Here is a 15,950-nt window from a genome sequence, read left to right on the forward strand (position 1 = left end):
ATGGGGTCTAGCAGTATAAAGGCTATGGTTTAAACCTAATTTGATTACTTAGCTGTGTGGAAATGTTGCCTCTGTAGGTCTCATTTTCCTCGATGATAATAATAATAATAACAGCAACAACAATAATGCTTATCTCATAATGATAAGTTAAGAATCAAGTTAGATACTGTATAGAAGTACTTAATATAATGCCTGGGAAACAGCAGAGCTGCTTAATAAAGACTTGCTATTATCTTTATCCTTACAACTCAGTATGTCAAACGATGGTTTCCTAATTATATAAAACCAGACTAGTCCCAAAGCGCTGATGGGATTAATGTGCCTATAATAATATAAAATCAATGGTTCTATGGATATGTAGATCTATGTTTCAATCAGTATGAGCAATGAGATTAAATTCTGCTCCTAAGATTGTCTATTATGCTTGTATTATGTGCAATGTAGCACACCAGGGAGTGAAAGGGAACAAGAACATCAACTCAGCAGTTATGGGACATTTTAATGTGCTCATCTTGCAATGTCTGCTTTGTGAGTTATCTTTGATAGAACACATTTTGACAATATAAGAGCTACTTATACAGTTATGTTCCAACTCTGTCAACATTTTGTGATTATTAGGTAATGGCCAATGGTATGAAAATCAGTAGAGAGGGCATCCTTGTGCCATAGAAGAATGCCACTCAGACGGTTCCTTTGTAAGTGTCAAAATTTATAAGGTAAGTAGGCCTCTATGTAAGTGAGTTCTTACCTGTTTCAGTGTCCCAGAGCTTAAGATATCTGTCATACGCGGCACTCAGGAACTGTGTCCCTGCAGTGTTAAAGCAGATGTCCCTAACAGCTTTACTGTGACCTGCAGACAGAGACCACAGAAATGAGGGCGAGAGGAAGGAAGGAAGGAAGGAAGGAAGGATCATTTTGTAAAAACAGACCCGGAGAAAAACAGCATTAAACAGTGTATTTTTCTAAGTCATGCTGTAAATCAAAATCAAGTCACCGGAAGCCCTCTGATTTACTGACTCAGAATGATGTTCTATGTGGGCCTGAGAATGGAGGCGGTTTTCTCTTTTCCCCTTCAGAAAAAGCTCCTCAGATGACTCTGATATATAACATTTAGGTAAGAGGGGGGGGGGCAGGGGAGGCGGGGCTATTTTCCTCTTAAAAGTCTATCACGCCAAACTTTTATTATGTAATACCTACAACCGATGTCTAAACAGCTAAGAATATAAGGAAACCTAACAGGCCAGTTATTGCTAATGGAAGAGAAATGCTTGGTGACTCCTGGAGGCTCACTCTCAGATTACTCATCAAGCTGGAAGTAAAGCAAAGTGACCTAAACCTTCACTTCATGAAATTGTAGCTCTTGTTCAGTAATTGTCTATTTCTGTGATCACATTACTAAATTTCACAGAAATGGACTTAGAATCACAAAAGCTTAGCCTTTTGAAAATAACTGTTAATTTTGTTTGTTAAGATGCTTTGATTAGAAGTCAATCTTATCCACAACGACCCTGGGTCCATGCTCCCAGAGGGATAGAGAATGGGGAAGCTATCAGGGGAGGGGATGGGATATGGAGATTGGGTGGTGGGAATTGTGTGGAGTTGTACCCCTCCTACCTTATGGTTTTGTTTATTTATCCTTCTTAAATAAAAAATAAATTAAAAAAAAAGAAGTCAATCTTGCCAAACCAATCAACTCTTTAGAAAGGTACAGGAACAAATAATATGTGGTTAAATCAAAGTAGAAACCTTCCTTTTTTTTTTTTCTTCTTTGATCTACTCCATCACAACCCCAAGTACCACTAATTATGCAAAAATAAGCTGGTACAATCTGTGAACCATATACAGTGGCCCAGAACCAGGACCACCACCAGTGAGCTCTCGCCAAGCAGTATGCGTCACGGCAATCAGGTACTCCGTTCTACAGCATGAGTCCCAGTCAGAACTGCTATTATCTTCCTAACAAGGGAGTTCTTAGTTTTCCACTGAAAAACACTTTCTGCCAGTGTAGGGGAGACAGGTAGAGACCAGATTCACTATGTCTGTAGGAGGCATTTTGTTCCTCTGAACACCACTCACAGTCTTCCCACAAATCTCTCGGGCTGCATCTTGGGCAGTATTTTATCTGTGCATCAGGGTCCTAAATCACAGCAGAGCACTGCAGAACGACTCCCACTTGAATCTAAAAACAGAGCCACTGCAGTTTACACAGCGTTTCAATGCAGTGTAGTTAAACCTGGAAACGTCACTAGCCTTCCGTTAAAATATGACAAAGAGAATTAATGAGCCTTTACCTATAAGGCAAGGGTGCCGCTATCACTGTTCTCCTGCTGGTCTCTTCTCCTTCAAGGAGTTCTCTCCATCTCCTCGTTCTTTAGTTTCAAACTCTCAACCTCTTTTCCAAAATTCACTATTTAACTACTTGCTTTTACTGGACATTTTCTTCTCAATATCACAAAGGCAGTTCAAGATTAAAGAGTCAAAGACCCCATCAACTCTAGCATTCTCTCTTCTTGGAGCTCACCCAGCCAGCTACCTTGGGTTCCTGTAGCTCTTATGACCCATTTCCATTCATCTCAACTCTTGATTGTTCCTTCCCCTCTCTCTGCTGTTTTAGTTCAGATGTTCACCAACTCTCATTCACATCATTGAATAAGCTCACAGAAGCTCATTTCCCTGAATTATCAAGGTCTCTTCCACCAGAACATCCTTTAAGTTGCCAACGCAATCTTCATAAATTTGAAATCTGAAGCTATTTCCCTGCAGGAGCTGCCTAATAACTGGCATTCCAACAGCACTCTGAGTGCTTAATTAATGGCATACAAGGTTCTTCTCACTCAGTGATCCTTATGATTACTTTCTTGCCTTTTATTTAACTATGTTCTATGTGCTGGCAGTTCTAAAATACATGGGGTTCACCCAAAGTAACATGTTATCTCACACCAACTTTGCTTTTGCTACTGTTGCTCTCTCTTCCTTTTTCTTTTTCTTTCTGCCACCAGGGTTTATGCGGGGGCTTGTGCCAGCATTAAAAGTCCATCACTCCAGGCGGTTATTAATTTTTACTTTTTTTGCTCTTTTCTATTTTATTTGATGGGACACAGAGAAATTGAGCCGGGAGGGTAGAGAGGGAAAAGGAAGACGGACACCTGCAGACCTGCTTCACTGCTTGTGAAATTTCCCCCTGTAGGTGGGGAGCAAGGGGTCGAACCTGGGTCCTTGAGCAAGGTGACATGTGTGCCACTGCCTAACCCCCATCTCCCTGTTCTTTGTGGGAAGACTTACTTACTTGCCTCTCAAGACTCAGTCAACTCTATGAAGATTTCTCAGTGTAGTAAAATTACTTTTAAAAGTCTTACCAAACAGCTTCATAGCCAGAAAGGGGGGGGGGGGGAAGTCTTACCGATAAATGTTCGCAGACAGCGCCTGTCTCCATAGACCTCCCATAGCTGAAGGAGAAAAATGATAAAACATGGAAATATTACATTTAACACAGACCAAAAAAAAAGAGGGAACTTTCCTCTAACAACAGTCATATGTCGTTGATCTGTCATTTTAAACTAAGACAGACAAATAAATGCCCAAATGGCTGCTCTACAAGGAAGCTTCATCTCTCTCTCTCTTGCCGATACTCATGAATCAGTAATAAACAGTAGGATCTTAATGATTTGACTTTTCAAGCCCCACCCCAGGAGTGCCAGCTTTATGTGTGCCTATTTTTGTGTGTTCGGGGGATATAACCTTAGGTGATATACATCACTGAACTATTGTTTGGTGTTACTAAGTTGTACTGAATAATCAAGACCAATATATCAAGAGAATGCAGATAAAGGAAATAAGGAGGGTGTTTTGTTTTTTTTTTCCATCTTTTTCTGTATTTGATATATTTCATAGGATGGAATTTTTTTTTCTTTGTTGAGGAAGACTAATGATTTGCAGTCAATAGTAAACTACAGTAGTTGGTACATGTATAACCTTTCTTAGTTTTCCACATAACACTCTAACCCCTCCCGACCCAGGTCCTCCTCCCCATCATGCTCCAGGACCTGAACACTCCTCCCCCACTCCCCCAGAGTCCTGCACTTTGGCGCAATACGCCAACTCCAGTCCGAGTTCTGCTTTGTGTTTTCTCTTCTTGTTCTTATTTTTTAGCTTCTGTCTATGAGTGAGATCACCCCATACTTATCCTTCTCTTTCTGGCTGATCTCAACATGATTCCTTCAAGCTCAGGATGAAATTTTTCTACTTTTAAAAGAACGAAAGCTGCTGTATTTAAAACATGTTGGTACTGGGAATTAAATGATGAATGAGCTAAGATTAAAATGTAATCGACTCATAATTCTCATCATGTTTAAAATGAATTAATATAGTAACTTTAAAGCTGCCTTTACAGTTGTTTGCCTGAAATCCAGTCCTGGCTGGTGTGGCTCAGGTTTTATAACAGGCACCATTTCCTGTTCCCTGGTACCAACAGGATAAGCCCTCGGTTTCTGAGAATGCCAGGCAAGACCAAAGCAGAGCCTGGCCAACTAGCCTGTGACCAAAATCATTCTGTGTCTTTCAATTTAGTTGCCAGAATGTAAACAATGTGTAGTTATCAGCATATACCAATGCTGACTCATCCTGTTTGCCATTTCAGATATACTCTGCTCCCTGCCTCTCTTCCTTAATGAGTTACCTTCCCGTTGATTTGCTTTTTCTTTGAAACCACAGCACTTAGTGCCTACTTCTACAAAGATTATTTATATCACAGTGAAACAAACACTCAATATTAATTTTTTAATCTTTATTCATTTGCTCTCTGTAGGTGCCTAGTAAATGTTTACAGACATGAACTAAATTGACTTCTGTGCTTTTAAAAAAATTTTTCAAATAGAAGGCTGTGATCTTAATTTCACATAATTTTTATAATGTTAAAGGAAATAAGTTTGGTGTTTTTTTTTTTTTTTTAACTCAAAACCATTGATCTGTCATTTTAAACTAGGAGAGACAAATAAACGTTTAAATCACTGCTCTAGAAGGAAGCTTCATCTCTCTCTTGCCGATACTCATGAATTAGTAATGAACTGTAGGATCTTAATGATTTGACTTTTCAAGCTGCAGGAGTGCTTGTGTGTTCAAAGTGAGGACTTGGACACAGAAGACACACAAAAAAGAACTAGTCTTTCAGATACCAGGTTTTCCCTCACATTTAAACCAACATGTACTTTTTCTTTCTTTCCTTTTTTTCAAATACTTTTTTTTATTAATGTATTATTGGATAGAGACAGATAGAAATTGAGAGAGGAGGGGGAGATAGAGAGGAAGAGAGACAGAGAGACATCTGCAGCCCTATGTCACCACTCAAGAAGCTTTCCCCCTGCAGATGGGGACCAGGGGCTTGAACCTGGGTCCTTGTGCATTGCAGTGTGTGCGCTTAATCAGGTATGCCACCACCTGGCCCCAACATGCCCTTTTTCTACCACACAGTTGGCAGATGAACTTCAGTGGAGAGGTAGAGCTTCTCAAGAATCCAAAAGGGTAGAGAGAGGCTGGGACACTGCTTCTGCCTCTAGCGCTCAGAAGGTACTGCCTACCTCGCTGGAGGCTACATTTCTACGCTGCTTCCTCTTGATCTCACAGGGTCGGAGGAACAAATCCATTGGCTACATATCCAAACCTCTATGAAAATGCATTACTAGTCATTAAATATTTATGTGTCAAAAGCCAAAGTGATTGATTACATTCAAATCACTGATCTCAACTTATGAAAGAGCCTAGCCAGTTGGACCACAGAGCCCTATCTGAGTCGGCATGTTTGGAAATGGTTCGCAAAACTGCTTCATTCATGGGGCCAAAGAGAAAATAATTAGCCACTAATTGCCTCACAAACCCAAATTTATTTATAATTAACCAAAGATTTAATCCAAGTACTAGTTTTGCAGCATACATTCTCTGTTATGGAAAACTCACCTTAATTTTACAGTCCATGGAACAAGACAGTAGTAAGTGGCCAGAGAGGGGAAACAGTCGGACTGCACTGACGCCCTATGGGAAGGTATCACAGTCATCAGTCAGATGTGATCTGAGTATCAGTTACAATTAGACATGAGGCTCACCAATGTGTCCTGGAACCTCCCCTCTCCAGAGCCCTACCCCACTAAGGAAAGATAGAAACAGACCAGGGATACGGATCCACCTGCCAACATCCATGTCCAGAGGAGAAGCAACTATAGAAGCCAGACCTCCCACCTTTCACACCCCATAAAAAATTCTGGTCCATATACCCAGAGAGATAAAGAATAGGGAAGCTTCCAATGGAGGGGATGGGACACAGAACTCTGGTGGTGGGAACTGTGTGGAATTATGCCCCTGTTATCTCAAAGTCTTGTTTATCATTATTAAATCACTAATAAAAATGAAATAAAATATAAGGAAAAACATATATGCATGTTTAAAAACAATTTCATTGACTATTTTTCTTCCTATCAACAATCATGTCCCAGAATAGTCTTCCTTAGTATTCCAAGAGCAGCCTTAAGCTGCTCTTGAAGATCCATCCAATCAAAAAAAAAAAAAGAGAAAAGAAAATGCTTTACTACTGACCTCTCACTAAGGGAATTCCTATCCAACTAAACTGTTAATGCTCTCCCCACTCCTTCTTATATGCTGTCCCTCTGCTCTATGCTAAGAGATGGAAATTATCAGTAGGGGTAATGCTAATGGCAAAGAGTATCAACATCAAAAGCATCTAAGGGTCTTGTCTCTGCATTAGTTCAAACATTACTGTAGTTTATAGGCCAGGGAGCACCTTGCCTTTGAAGTATAATAATTCCAGGAGCAAAGGAATATTACGGCGTCTCTGATGCCAGCGATCACATACTGACATGGTGCCCAAGAGGATGCAAACTGTGAGAGACTCTTGGGGTCAAGAGGGCTGGCTACCATAAGGGAATAAGACACAGACTGGTGACTGTGTCCGTCCCAGCTCAGCCTCATGACTTTCAAGACTGAGCAGGTCTTTTTGCAACTGGTATGTGTGAACAGCATCTTCAAAGCCTAATTTGGGTTTATCTTTGGTTTGATTTCCCAGCTCTACCTTGACTTCACTCTATGACACACTGAGGGTTCCATAGCATTAGCTTAAAAAAAAAAAAAAAGCTTTTTAAGGTAGAGACAGAAAAAAGTTGAGAGGGGAGAGGGAGAAAGAGAGACACCTGCAGCACTGCTTCACTTCTCTCCCTGTAGGTGGGGACCAGGGGCTTGAACCCAGGTCCATGTACATGGTAACATGTGTGTTCTGTGTTCTCCTGAGTACACCACCAGTTGGCTCCTCTTTAGCTCAGTCTTATGCTGGCTTCACTGTGACACAGGGTGAGAAGCAGAAGCAAAGGTCGCCTACCTTTGTATGCCCGGACCACACGTGAATTTGCTTTTTGGGGAGATAGCACTTCTCGGGTGGAATGGTGGACCGCAGATTAACACCGACATCCTGAGGTATGTGAAGATAGGACCTTCCCTGGTAGTCATACATCTCTTTAACTGAAACAAGGCAAAGGAAAACAGTGAACACACAGAAATCATGGCCATAAAATTTACACTGTTAAAATGATATTTAATGGGGCTGGTGGTGGCACACTGGGTAAAGCGCACAAAGGTCCTGCACAAAGATGCAAGTTCAAGCCCCCGGCTCCCCATGTGAGGGGAAGGGAGGGGACATGACGTTTCACAGGCAGTGAATTAGGTCTGTAGGTGTTTATCTTTCTCTCCCCTTCTTTATCTTTCCCATCTCTCTCAATTTCTCTCTGTCCTATCCAATGGGGAAAAAATGGCCACAAGAGCAGTGGATTCATAGTGTAGGCACCGAATCCCAGCAATAACCCTGGAGGCAAAAACAGATAGATAGATAGATAGATAGATAGACAGACAGACAGACAGATAGACAGATATCTGACAATAACCAGAGGGCTACTGTTTCACAGTAAACTTAGGTAGCAATGCTCTGATATTAAGACCAGGAGTCAGCTAAAATTTAACTGCTTGAAATCATAGATTGTATCTTGGCATTCTTAAGTACCCAGAGAATTAAGCCTCGAAATCTATGCTTCTTTTGCTCAGTTACACATTCTAATTGATACATTAAAAAAAAAAAAAAAAAAAAAACTTCTCTGCAGTATAATTATAGCAAGAGAGAAAAGATAATACTTGGGCCTTGTGAGTCACTGGCAAATAATTAGAAGCAAAACAAGACAAGAAGGAAAGCTACAACAAGAGAAGAAAAAATGGCAACTGTCTTTTCCCTTTGCTTCCTTCTACATGCACGTCCATGGGACTTTCCCATTGCAACAGATTTCACAGAGTCATTGTGGGAATTAAATAACAGTGTATATAGACTTGCTAGCAGCATGCCTGCACCAAGCACTCAGTGAATGCTCACTGTTACTGTTACTAAGGCTGCAGGCACCACTGTGCTAAATAAGCTCACTGAAGATATAACCAGAGCTTAAGAAAGCAAATATACTTTCAATGAACCCAAATATTTGATATGTGATATAGCATTTAAAAAAACCCAGTATAATCTAGTCTTAGATGATCCCAATATATATGCCTAAAGATAATCACCTATTAACGAACCAGGTACATTAAAGAATATTATTCTGGTGAATAAGCACAGTTTTCTGTAAATCAAAATTGGTTGTCTTAATTTTCAATCTAGTTACATGGGAGACAAAAATGTATGTTTTTAAAGTATAATTCAGTAATGGTTATGAACTGTGAGAATGTGTGGAGAATAGTTTGGGATAAAACAGAAGGTTAAGATGAAAGGGTGCTAACTAATAACACTTTTTTTTTTTAAAAAAAAAAGAAAGAACTGATATGGACCATTCAAGTTTCTTCTTTGTCATTTTTTTTTTTCAATCACACATCTTCAAGAAGTCATCTATGGCTAACTAGCATCAATCATGCTATTTCCCACCATTTAGCAGAATACAGAAAGGTTTGCTACAATTTCTTTGTGAAGCAAATCATTCAACAGAATTCTTAATATGACAAATGACAGCAGCTCATCAGTAACATGTGTTCTCAACCAGGTGTGCCACCAGCCGGCCCACTAGCAGCTCATTAGTAAGGGCACTGCTAGCCTATGAAAAGAGAATAGTAACTACTTGAAGGCTTATCATAAAGATAAAATTAAAAATCTTACCATGTAAAATTGTCTTTTCTTCCCCAGGTTTTTCTTCTTCTTGTTTGCCTCTCTTCTGCCTCTTTGCTGTGATTTCATCCAACTCTTTTTGTTCTTCCTGAAGAAATTAGAGGGGATTATATTATTACTGTTGCTGTCTCTGCCGCTGCCACTGCCCAGGGTCTCACATGTGTGATTTCAGCACTATGGGTACATTTTTTATTGGGGTGGGGGGGTGAGGGGAGGAGAGAAACACACACACACACACACACACACACACAAACACAAACACACACACACACACACACACACGGAAGGAGAGACACCACAGCACTAGAATTTCCTCTAAGGCCATAGCATCCTCCATAGGGTAGCAGGGGCTCAAAAACTGGGTCATGTGCACAGCAAGGCAGATCCCTAGCCAGTGTGCAGTCTAGCCCAACTCGTGAATTGTAAATAATTGTCATAGAACCCTATCCCCAAAGTTGGGTTCAAATTCCATACAATGTGGCTCACTTTTTTGGTGCAGCAATAGTTTCAAGTGTGTCTCCTAGGGTAACAATATCAGCTTTTCGACATACTACAAAATGGCATTAAACATATAATAGGTTTGCGTTTAAAACTTCTCAAACTCATTTTATATAAAACCCATACTCTGGAAGATGAGGGAAACCGATTATGCAAATGAAGAGACAATCAGGAAAATCTAGTGCCAGAATGTAAAGTGAATTTTAGTACACGGTGTTGTGAATCAGTAAAAATCTTTTACATAGTCATATAAACAATGGCTAGACATGGGATACTGCTCTTCTGAGAGGAACAGTGGGAGGAAAGTGGGGCAATAGTGAATCTTTATAGTAAAGAAGTTAGAAGATGATTTTAACATAAACCAACTGCAGCATATGTATACCACGGACACAGGGATTTAAGATACAAAGATAAGCTTCATGACTACAGGACTTTCTTGAGCCCTTACTTTATCTCAATGCACAGACAAGTGACTGCCTCAGAAAGGAATTTGGAGTCGGAGGGCGAGAGTAGGGCTTTGAAGTTTCACTTTATAAATTTCAAATGATTATTTTTAAAAAACTATACATATGTATATGCTTAAATGAAGAAATAATGCACACGATTTAAAAAATCACAGAAAAGCTCATTCTGTAGCTCCTGTCTGAACATTCAGTGTTGAAAAGCAGTTGTTATAGCTTAGTAGCATTATTAGGTCATTTTAATTAAAGTTATTCAGTATTATATTTTAAAAGTATGGAAAAAGAAAATCAGAAATAAATATATCAAAGTCTTCCAAAGGAAAAAAAAAAAAGAAATCTGTGTTTTTATACTCCAAGAAATTCTAGGGAGTCATTTCACTCTCCAAGGAAATTGAGATTCATTCATGTAGCTTTTCTTCTGAGACACAACATGCACTTGAATGGGAAATGAAAAGCACCAAAGCTTACTTCCGAAGGCTTGGCCACATCTTTCTCGTCCACATATTTCGCCCATGGCCCCAAGAAGCCATCGATATTAGATGCGTCGTTTCCTTTGAACTTTTTTCTCTTTTCTATTTTCTTCTGACCAGTTTCAAATACTGTTAAACCTGTGTTGGGGGAAAATATGGGTATCTTCTCAGCACAGCAGTACATATATTACTTATATTTCTATATGTATGTGATTGTTCAATTGGGTAAAACTTTATTGAAAAAACTGTTCCACTGGGTAAAAATATTTATTTAAAAAATTGTTCAAAAATGGGTAAAGCTTTATTAAAAAAAATAAGATCTCCTTAATCATAACAACTAATGCTATGCAAGAAAGGATTTAACTTTTTGGGCAACAAACTTTCTACCACTAGCATATTTTGGATAGCAGATTTTAAGGCAAGACCAAGATATCTTCTCCTGCAGTGGGACACAATCTTTCAGTCAATCAAAGATCTGTCCGAGTGGATTTATAACTTTTGAAAGAAACCCAGAAATACAACATTGCTAAATAACAATAAACATACTCTTGAAAGCAAGAATTAAAATTTATCACTACAAAATTGAATTACAGTAAATTATATCCAGTACTTAATAATTTATCTGCTTTACTTGTAATGCAGTGATGTAAGTCCAAGTTCCACAAGTATCTAGTATTTCTTCTAAGTCATCTCAATTTAAATTCAGCTTCTAATATCATAAATTTCAGAAGTAAAAAGAAAAGAGAAAAGAGTATGTCTAGTTGAGAATGATTTGACCAGTGGGAGGGTGCATACTACATACCAGGGGATAGGGAAGTTTTTTTCTTCTAAGGACTACTTACAATAGCATGCATGGGTCATACAAAATTACAAATTTAAAGATTAGCCGGGTGGGGGGTAGGTAGCATAATGGTTATGCAAAGAAGCTCTCATGCCTGAGGCTCCGAAGTCCCAGGTTCAATCCCCTGCACCACCACAAGCCAGAGCTGAACAGTGCTCTGGTAAAAGAGAAAGAAAGAATGAATGAATAAATAAAAACAAAACGTGGTAATCACTATTTTCCACATTATTTTTCAGGCTAGAAAAAGTTACATGAAAATGCTAGATAAAAAAATTATTTAAAAATATATTGGCTTAATGTTGTTATAAAAAACAAACAAACAAAAAATCCTAGGCTTATTGAAGTTTGAGTCCCAAAATTGTCCCTTGGTGGAGCCATAAGTGGCCAGTGGGTCTAATATGCCCTATGCCTGCCATGTGCGAGCAATGGGAAAAATAGAAGCCTTGGGCATCCTGGTCACAATTAAACACTTTAACTGAAAATCTAGCTATGCCAATGTCTAAGTTTTATTCCTTAAAGTAAAACATTACCTATATTAACACACATCTATCGCCATTAAGTTTGTTTGTTTATTTGTTTACTTATCAGTCAGAGAACTAGGGTCCACTCTGGCACATGCAGTGCTAGGAACTGAACTCAGGACTTTCTATTTGAGAATCCAACGCTTTACTGACTGGGCCACATGCTAGGCCACTGAATATTCTTTTTCTAATGGACATGTTGTGGATAAGATTTCAAATGGATCGATGAATTTTGTGGCAAAATAGCTTTTAGAGTATTGTGATGCACTGTCTTTTAGTCAATGCAAAATATGAGCACAGGCATTTTAAAACACAAACTCAAAACTTGGCCTTCAAAGCTATCCTTTAAAGGTAAGTAAATGAAATTCTTTCTTGTCTATAAAAATATAGCTTGACTGTAGTATTGAGGAATATGATGCTAATGTTAGCTATACATTAGTCACTTACTGGGTGCGTTCTACAGAGCTGGCACTGTGTCAGTAGTCCTAACAATTTGAAATAATAGGTCCTACCCTTTGCTACAAGGTTGCACACTTAGTAAGTAGCTAAAACACAGTAGCTAAAACAGGCTCTAAAAGCACACTCTAACCTGCAATAGTTCTAGACCCCCTGACTCTTAATTATATCACTATATTATCTCAAGTTAAAAAAAATGATTTAAAACAGTCTATCTACAACACACTAGCTGCAGGTACAAATATCTGAGATAAAATATTTCAAATATCTTACCTTGATTTTTTTCAGCTTCTTCTACAGAACCAATATATTTAGCTGACACCTGATGATTATCTAGAGAAGGGTCCAGTGCATACCCTGAAAGGACAGAAGTAAGAAATCGTTGTTATTGATTATTTTTTTTTACCAGCGTACTGCTCTCAGTCCTAGCCTATGGTGTTGCTGAAGACTGAACTTGGAGCCCTCACGCCTCCAGCTGTCTCTCTTGACCCACAAATTATCATTTCATTTTTAGTAAAGTCTTACTGAAGTAACACTACAACAGGATATGCTTCAGGTGCATGACATTACAGAAGAGTACAAATCATTGACTTTACATACTTTCCTTCTCAGATGGTGAAATTTGTGTCTTTTCAAGCTTGCTCATTAATTAATTCATTAATTAATTTTGGAGAAACAAAAAGTGAGAGAGAATGAGGAGATAGAGGACAGGCATAGACAACTGTAGCCCTGCTTCATCGCTCATGAAGCTTCCCCCCTGCAGGTGGGGGATGGAGGCTTGAACCCAGGTCCTTGTGCACTGTAACATGCGTGCTCTACTAGGTGTACCACTGGCTGGTACAGCTATTTCCCCCTCAGCCCCTTCTACCTATAAAAATCAACCCTAATCTCAGACTGCTTCATGAACGCCATATTCATGACTGCAGTGGAATATGAGGTTATGGGTCTCAAAGACTCTCCAGTAACATCAAACTGCGGTTTATTATTTATTCATTTAACACCAATAGGAAATGAGTCTAGGGCCTCATACACATATATATCATTCCTAAATATCTCCTCGTGTGGTCCGGGAGGAGGCGCAGTGATAAAGCTTTGGACTCTCAAGCATGAGGTCCCAAGTTTGATCCCTGGCAGCACATGTGCCAGAGTGATGTCTGATTCTTTCTCTCTCCTCCTATGTTTCTCATAAATAAATAAAATCTTAAAAAAAAAAAGCCTCTCAACATTCCTTTTTTCACTCTTCATTCATTTGACAGTGAAAGAGAGGAGACAAAAACAGAGACAGAGACAGGAGAGAGAGAAATAGAAAGGGAGAGAGAAGAGGTATCCCAGCACTGCTTCACCAACCACAGAGCACCCTCATGTTGTCCACGCTCTGCCATGTTGTCTCAGGGCTTGAACCCAGGGTCTCACAGATGGAAAGCATGCTCGCCACTGGGTGAGCTGCCTCCCACTTCCTTGTTTTTTCTTTGTGGTACTAGGTAATGCATGCCCTAGTTTATGAAATCATATAAACTATTAACTTATTAGTAAAGAAACATGCTAAGAAAAACTACATAAAAAAATCTAGCTATTAGGGGCCAGGTGGTAGCACACCTGGTTGAGTGCACATATTGCAATGAGCAAGGACCTGGGTTTGAGCCCCTGGTCCCGCCTGCAGGGGGGAAGCTTTACAAGTGGTGAAGCAAGGCTGCAGGTATCTCTCTGTCTGTCTCCCTCTTAATCTCCCCTTCCTTCTCAATTTCTGGCTGTCTCTATCTAATAAATAAAGATAATAATATTTTTTTAAAAAACTAGCTATTACTCAGAAAATGCCACTCAGTATAAGCAGTCTACCCTCCCAATTAAAAATGATGTATTTCTACTTCACAAGTCAACGCTTCTATTTCCTCGGTGAGAGATGTAAGGGTATCTAATAGCATGAATCAGTCAACTGGTGGTAAAAGTTAAAAAAAACAAAACTCATATTTTACATCACATATGAATAAACGTGGCCTTCAGTGATCTACAAAAATTTAAGAGAAGTTTATGTGATTTCATTCACATTAGCATTTTCTTCAGTGGGGGGGGGGTGCTAGCCTGATAACTGTTAGGTAAAGTCAGTTTTAATAAAACTCCTGCTCATTCACAAGAGTTAGACTATTACTCTGCCTACAACTCACATGATATGTCAGGAAACACATAAAATCCCAACCCAACATACTACAAAAGCATTGAAAACATTTGTATCCTTCAAATGGCTTCAGGGAATTTCTCTAAGGAAAATAATGAGGTCTAGGGACAGTCTAGCCTTAAAGTCCAGGGCTTGGGAGCTTGTCCCTGGGAGGCGACCCGTGGAACAGTGGTATGCTGGAGCTGGGCAGTGATCTGGTCTCACCCTTGCTCTCACTCTCTCTCACAGAAATAATTCTCTGTCTTGTTTTTAATACTGAAAACAGCTCACACATTCTGTGCTACTCATCGCATTTCGGAAAGCATGCAGTTTCTATGTACACTGGACACATTCTGAACAGTGAAGATGGAACCATTTTGAAAGCCAGGTGATACCCAAGTGTTCACATGAATTATAAATCTTCAGCTGAGAACTTTAAAAATTACCTTAAGAGGTGAATAAGGAATTTTCCGAATTTTTTTAAAGATAGGATTTAGCTAATAATAGATTATGGCAAACTGAGAGATGCTTATTTTAAAGTTATTTTCTACTTTCACAGGTTGCTCTAGAGAAAATTCTGGGTGAAAGGAAACAGAGACGAAACCAAATGAGAAGCTCCATGGAAGAACTTTAGTGAGCAGGTACTACAAATTCCATCGTGCTTTTTCTTTTTTAAATATATTTATTTATTTTCCCTTTTATTGCCCTTGTTTTATTGTTGTTGTAGTTATTATTATTGTTGTTATTGGTGTCATTGTTGGATAGGACAGAGAAATGGAGAGAGAAGGGGAAGACAGAGAGGGGGAAAGAAAGATAGACACCTGCAGACCTGCTTCACCACCTGTGAAGCGACTCCCCTGCAGGTGGGGAGCCAGGGGCTTGAACCGCAATCCTTACACCAGTCTTTGTGCTTCGCGCCACCTGCACTAAACCCGCTGAGCTACCGCCGGACTCCCAAAATTGCTTTTTCTATGCATGTTCCCCCTCTCCCTCCTCTCCCTCTTCCCCCTTACCCTCTCCCTCCTCTCCTTCCCTCTTATAACTTACATCTAGCTGACCTTGAGGAAAATGACAGACTTATTATGGATGAGGTCAACTTTGAGGCTACAGGGAAAGCCACTCTCAAAGCAAGAGCTCCTACGAATAAAACTGTAACTCCCTCTAGGTTCCCATGTCTCAGAGAAACTTATCTGAGGAATTTTACTTATGTCCTCACTGGGGCCTCACCATTCTAGCCCACCTTTTTCATATATATGGAGAGAGAGAGAGAGAGAGAGAGAGAGACCGCATCACTGAAGCTTCCCCTAGTGCACAGAGCTTGGGCCTGAACCCAGGTCTCATGCAGAGCAAAGCAGCCACCC

At 39.6% G+C, this 15,950-nt stretch overlaps 2 protein-coding genes across 2 annotated transcripts in view; one reads left to right on the forward strand and one right to left on the reverse strand.

Annotated features, from left to right (window-relative positions):
• The window catches only part of METTL24 (methyltransferase like 24), a 194,147-nt gene that overhangs the window by 170,759 nt on the left and 7,438 nt on the right, over positions 1-15,950 (forward strand). Inside the window, exon 6 of the mRNA XM_060190639.1 lies at positions 15,149-15,230. Coding sequence (XP_060046622.1) covers positions 15,149-15,223 — 75 coding nt within the window. The 3' untranslated portion in view covers positions 15,224-15,230. The remainder of the gene's footprint in view (positions 1-15,148; positions 15,231-15,950) is intronic.
• The window catches only part of CDC40 (cell division cycle 40), a 47,094-nt gene that overhangs the window by 7,128 nt on the left and 24,016 nt on the right, over positions 1-15,950 (reverse strand). Inside the window, exons 4-10 of the mRNA XM_007531163.3 lie at positions 12,711-12,794; positions 10,618-10,757; positions 9,182-9,278; positions 7,379-7,518; positions 5,950-6,024; positions 3,401-3,446; positions 749-850 (exon numbers count right to left, since the gene is read on the reverse strand). Of these exons, the coding sequence (XP_007531225.1) occupies positions 749-850; positions 3,401-3,446; positions 5,950-6,024; positions 7,379-7,518; positions 9,182-9,278; positions 10,618-10,757; positions 12,711-12,794 (684 nt within the window). The remainder of the gene's footprint in view (positions 1-748; positions 851-3,400; positions 3,447-5,949; positions 6,025-7,378; positions 7,519-9,181; positions 9,279-10,617; positions 10,758-12,710; positions 12,795-15,950) is intronic.

The sequence above is a fragment of the Erinaceus europaeus genome, chromosome 4 (genome assembly GCF_950295315.1).
Source record: "Erinaceus europaeus chromosome 4, mEriEur2.1, whole genome shotgun sequence".
Lineage (NCBI taxonomy): Eukaryota > Metazoa > Chordata > Mammalia > Eulipotyphla > Erinaceidae > Erinaceus > Erinaceus europaeus.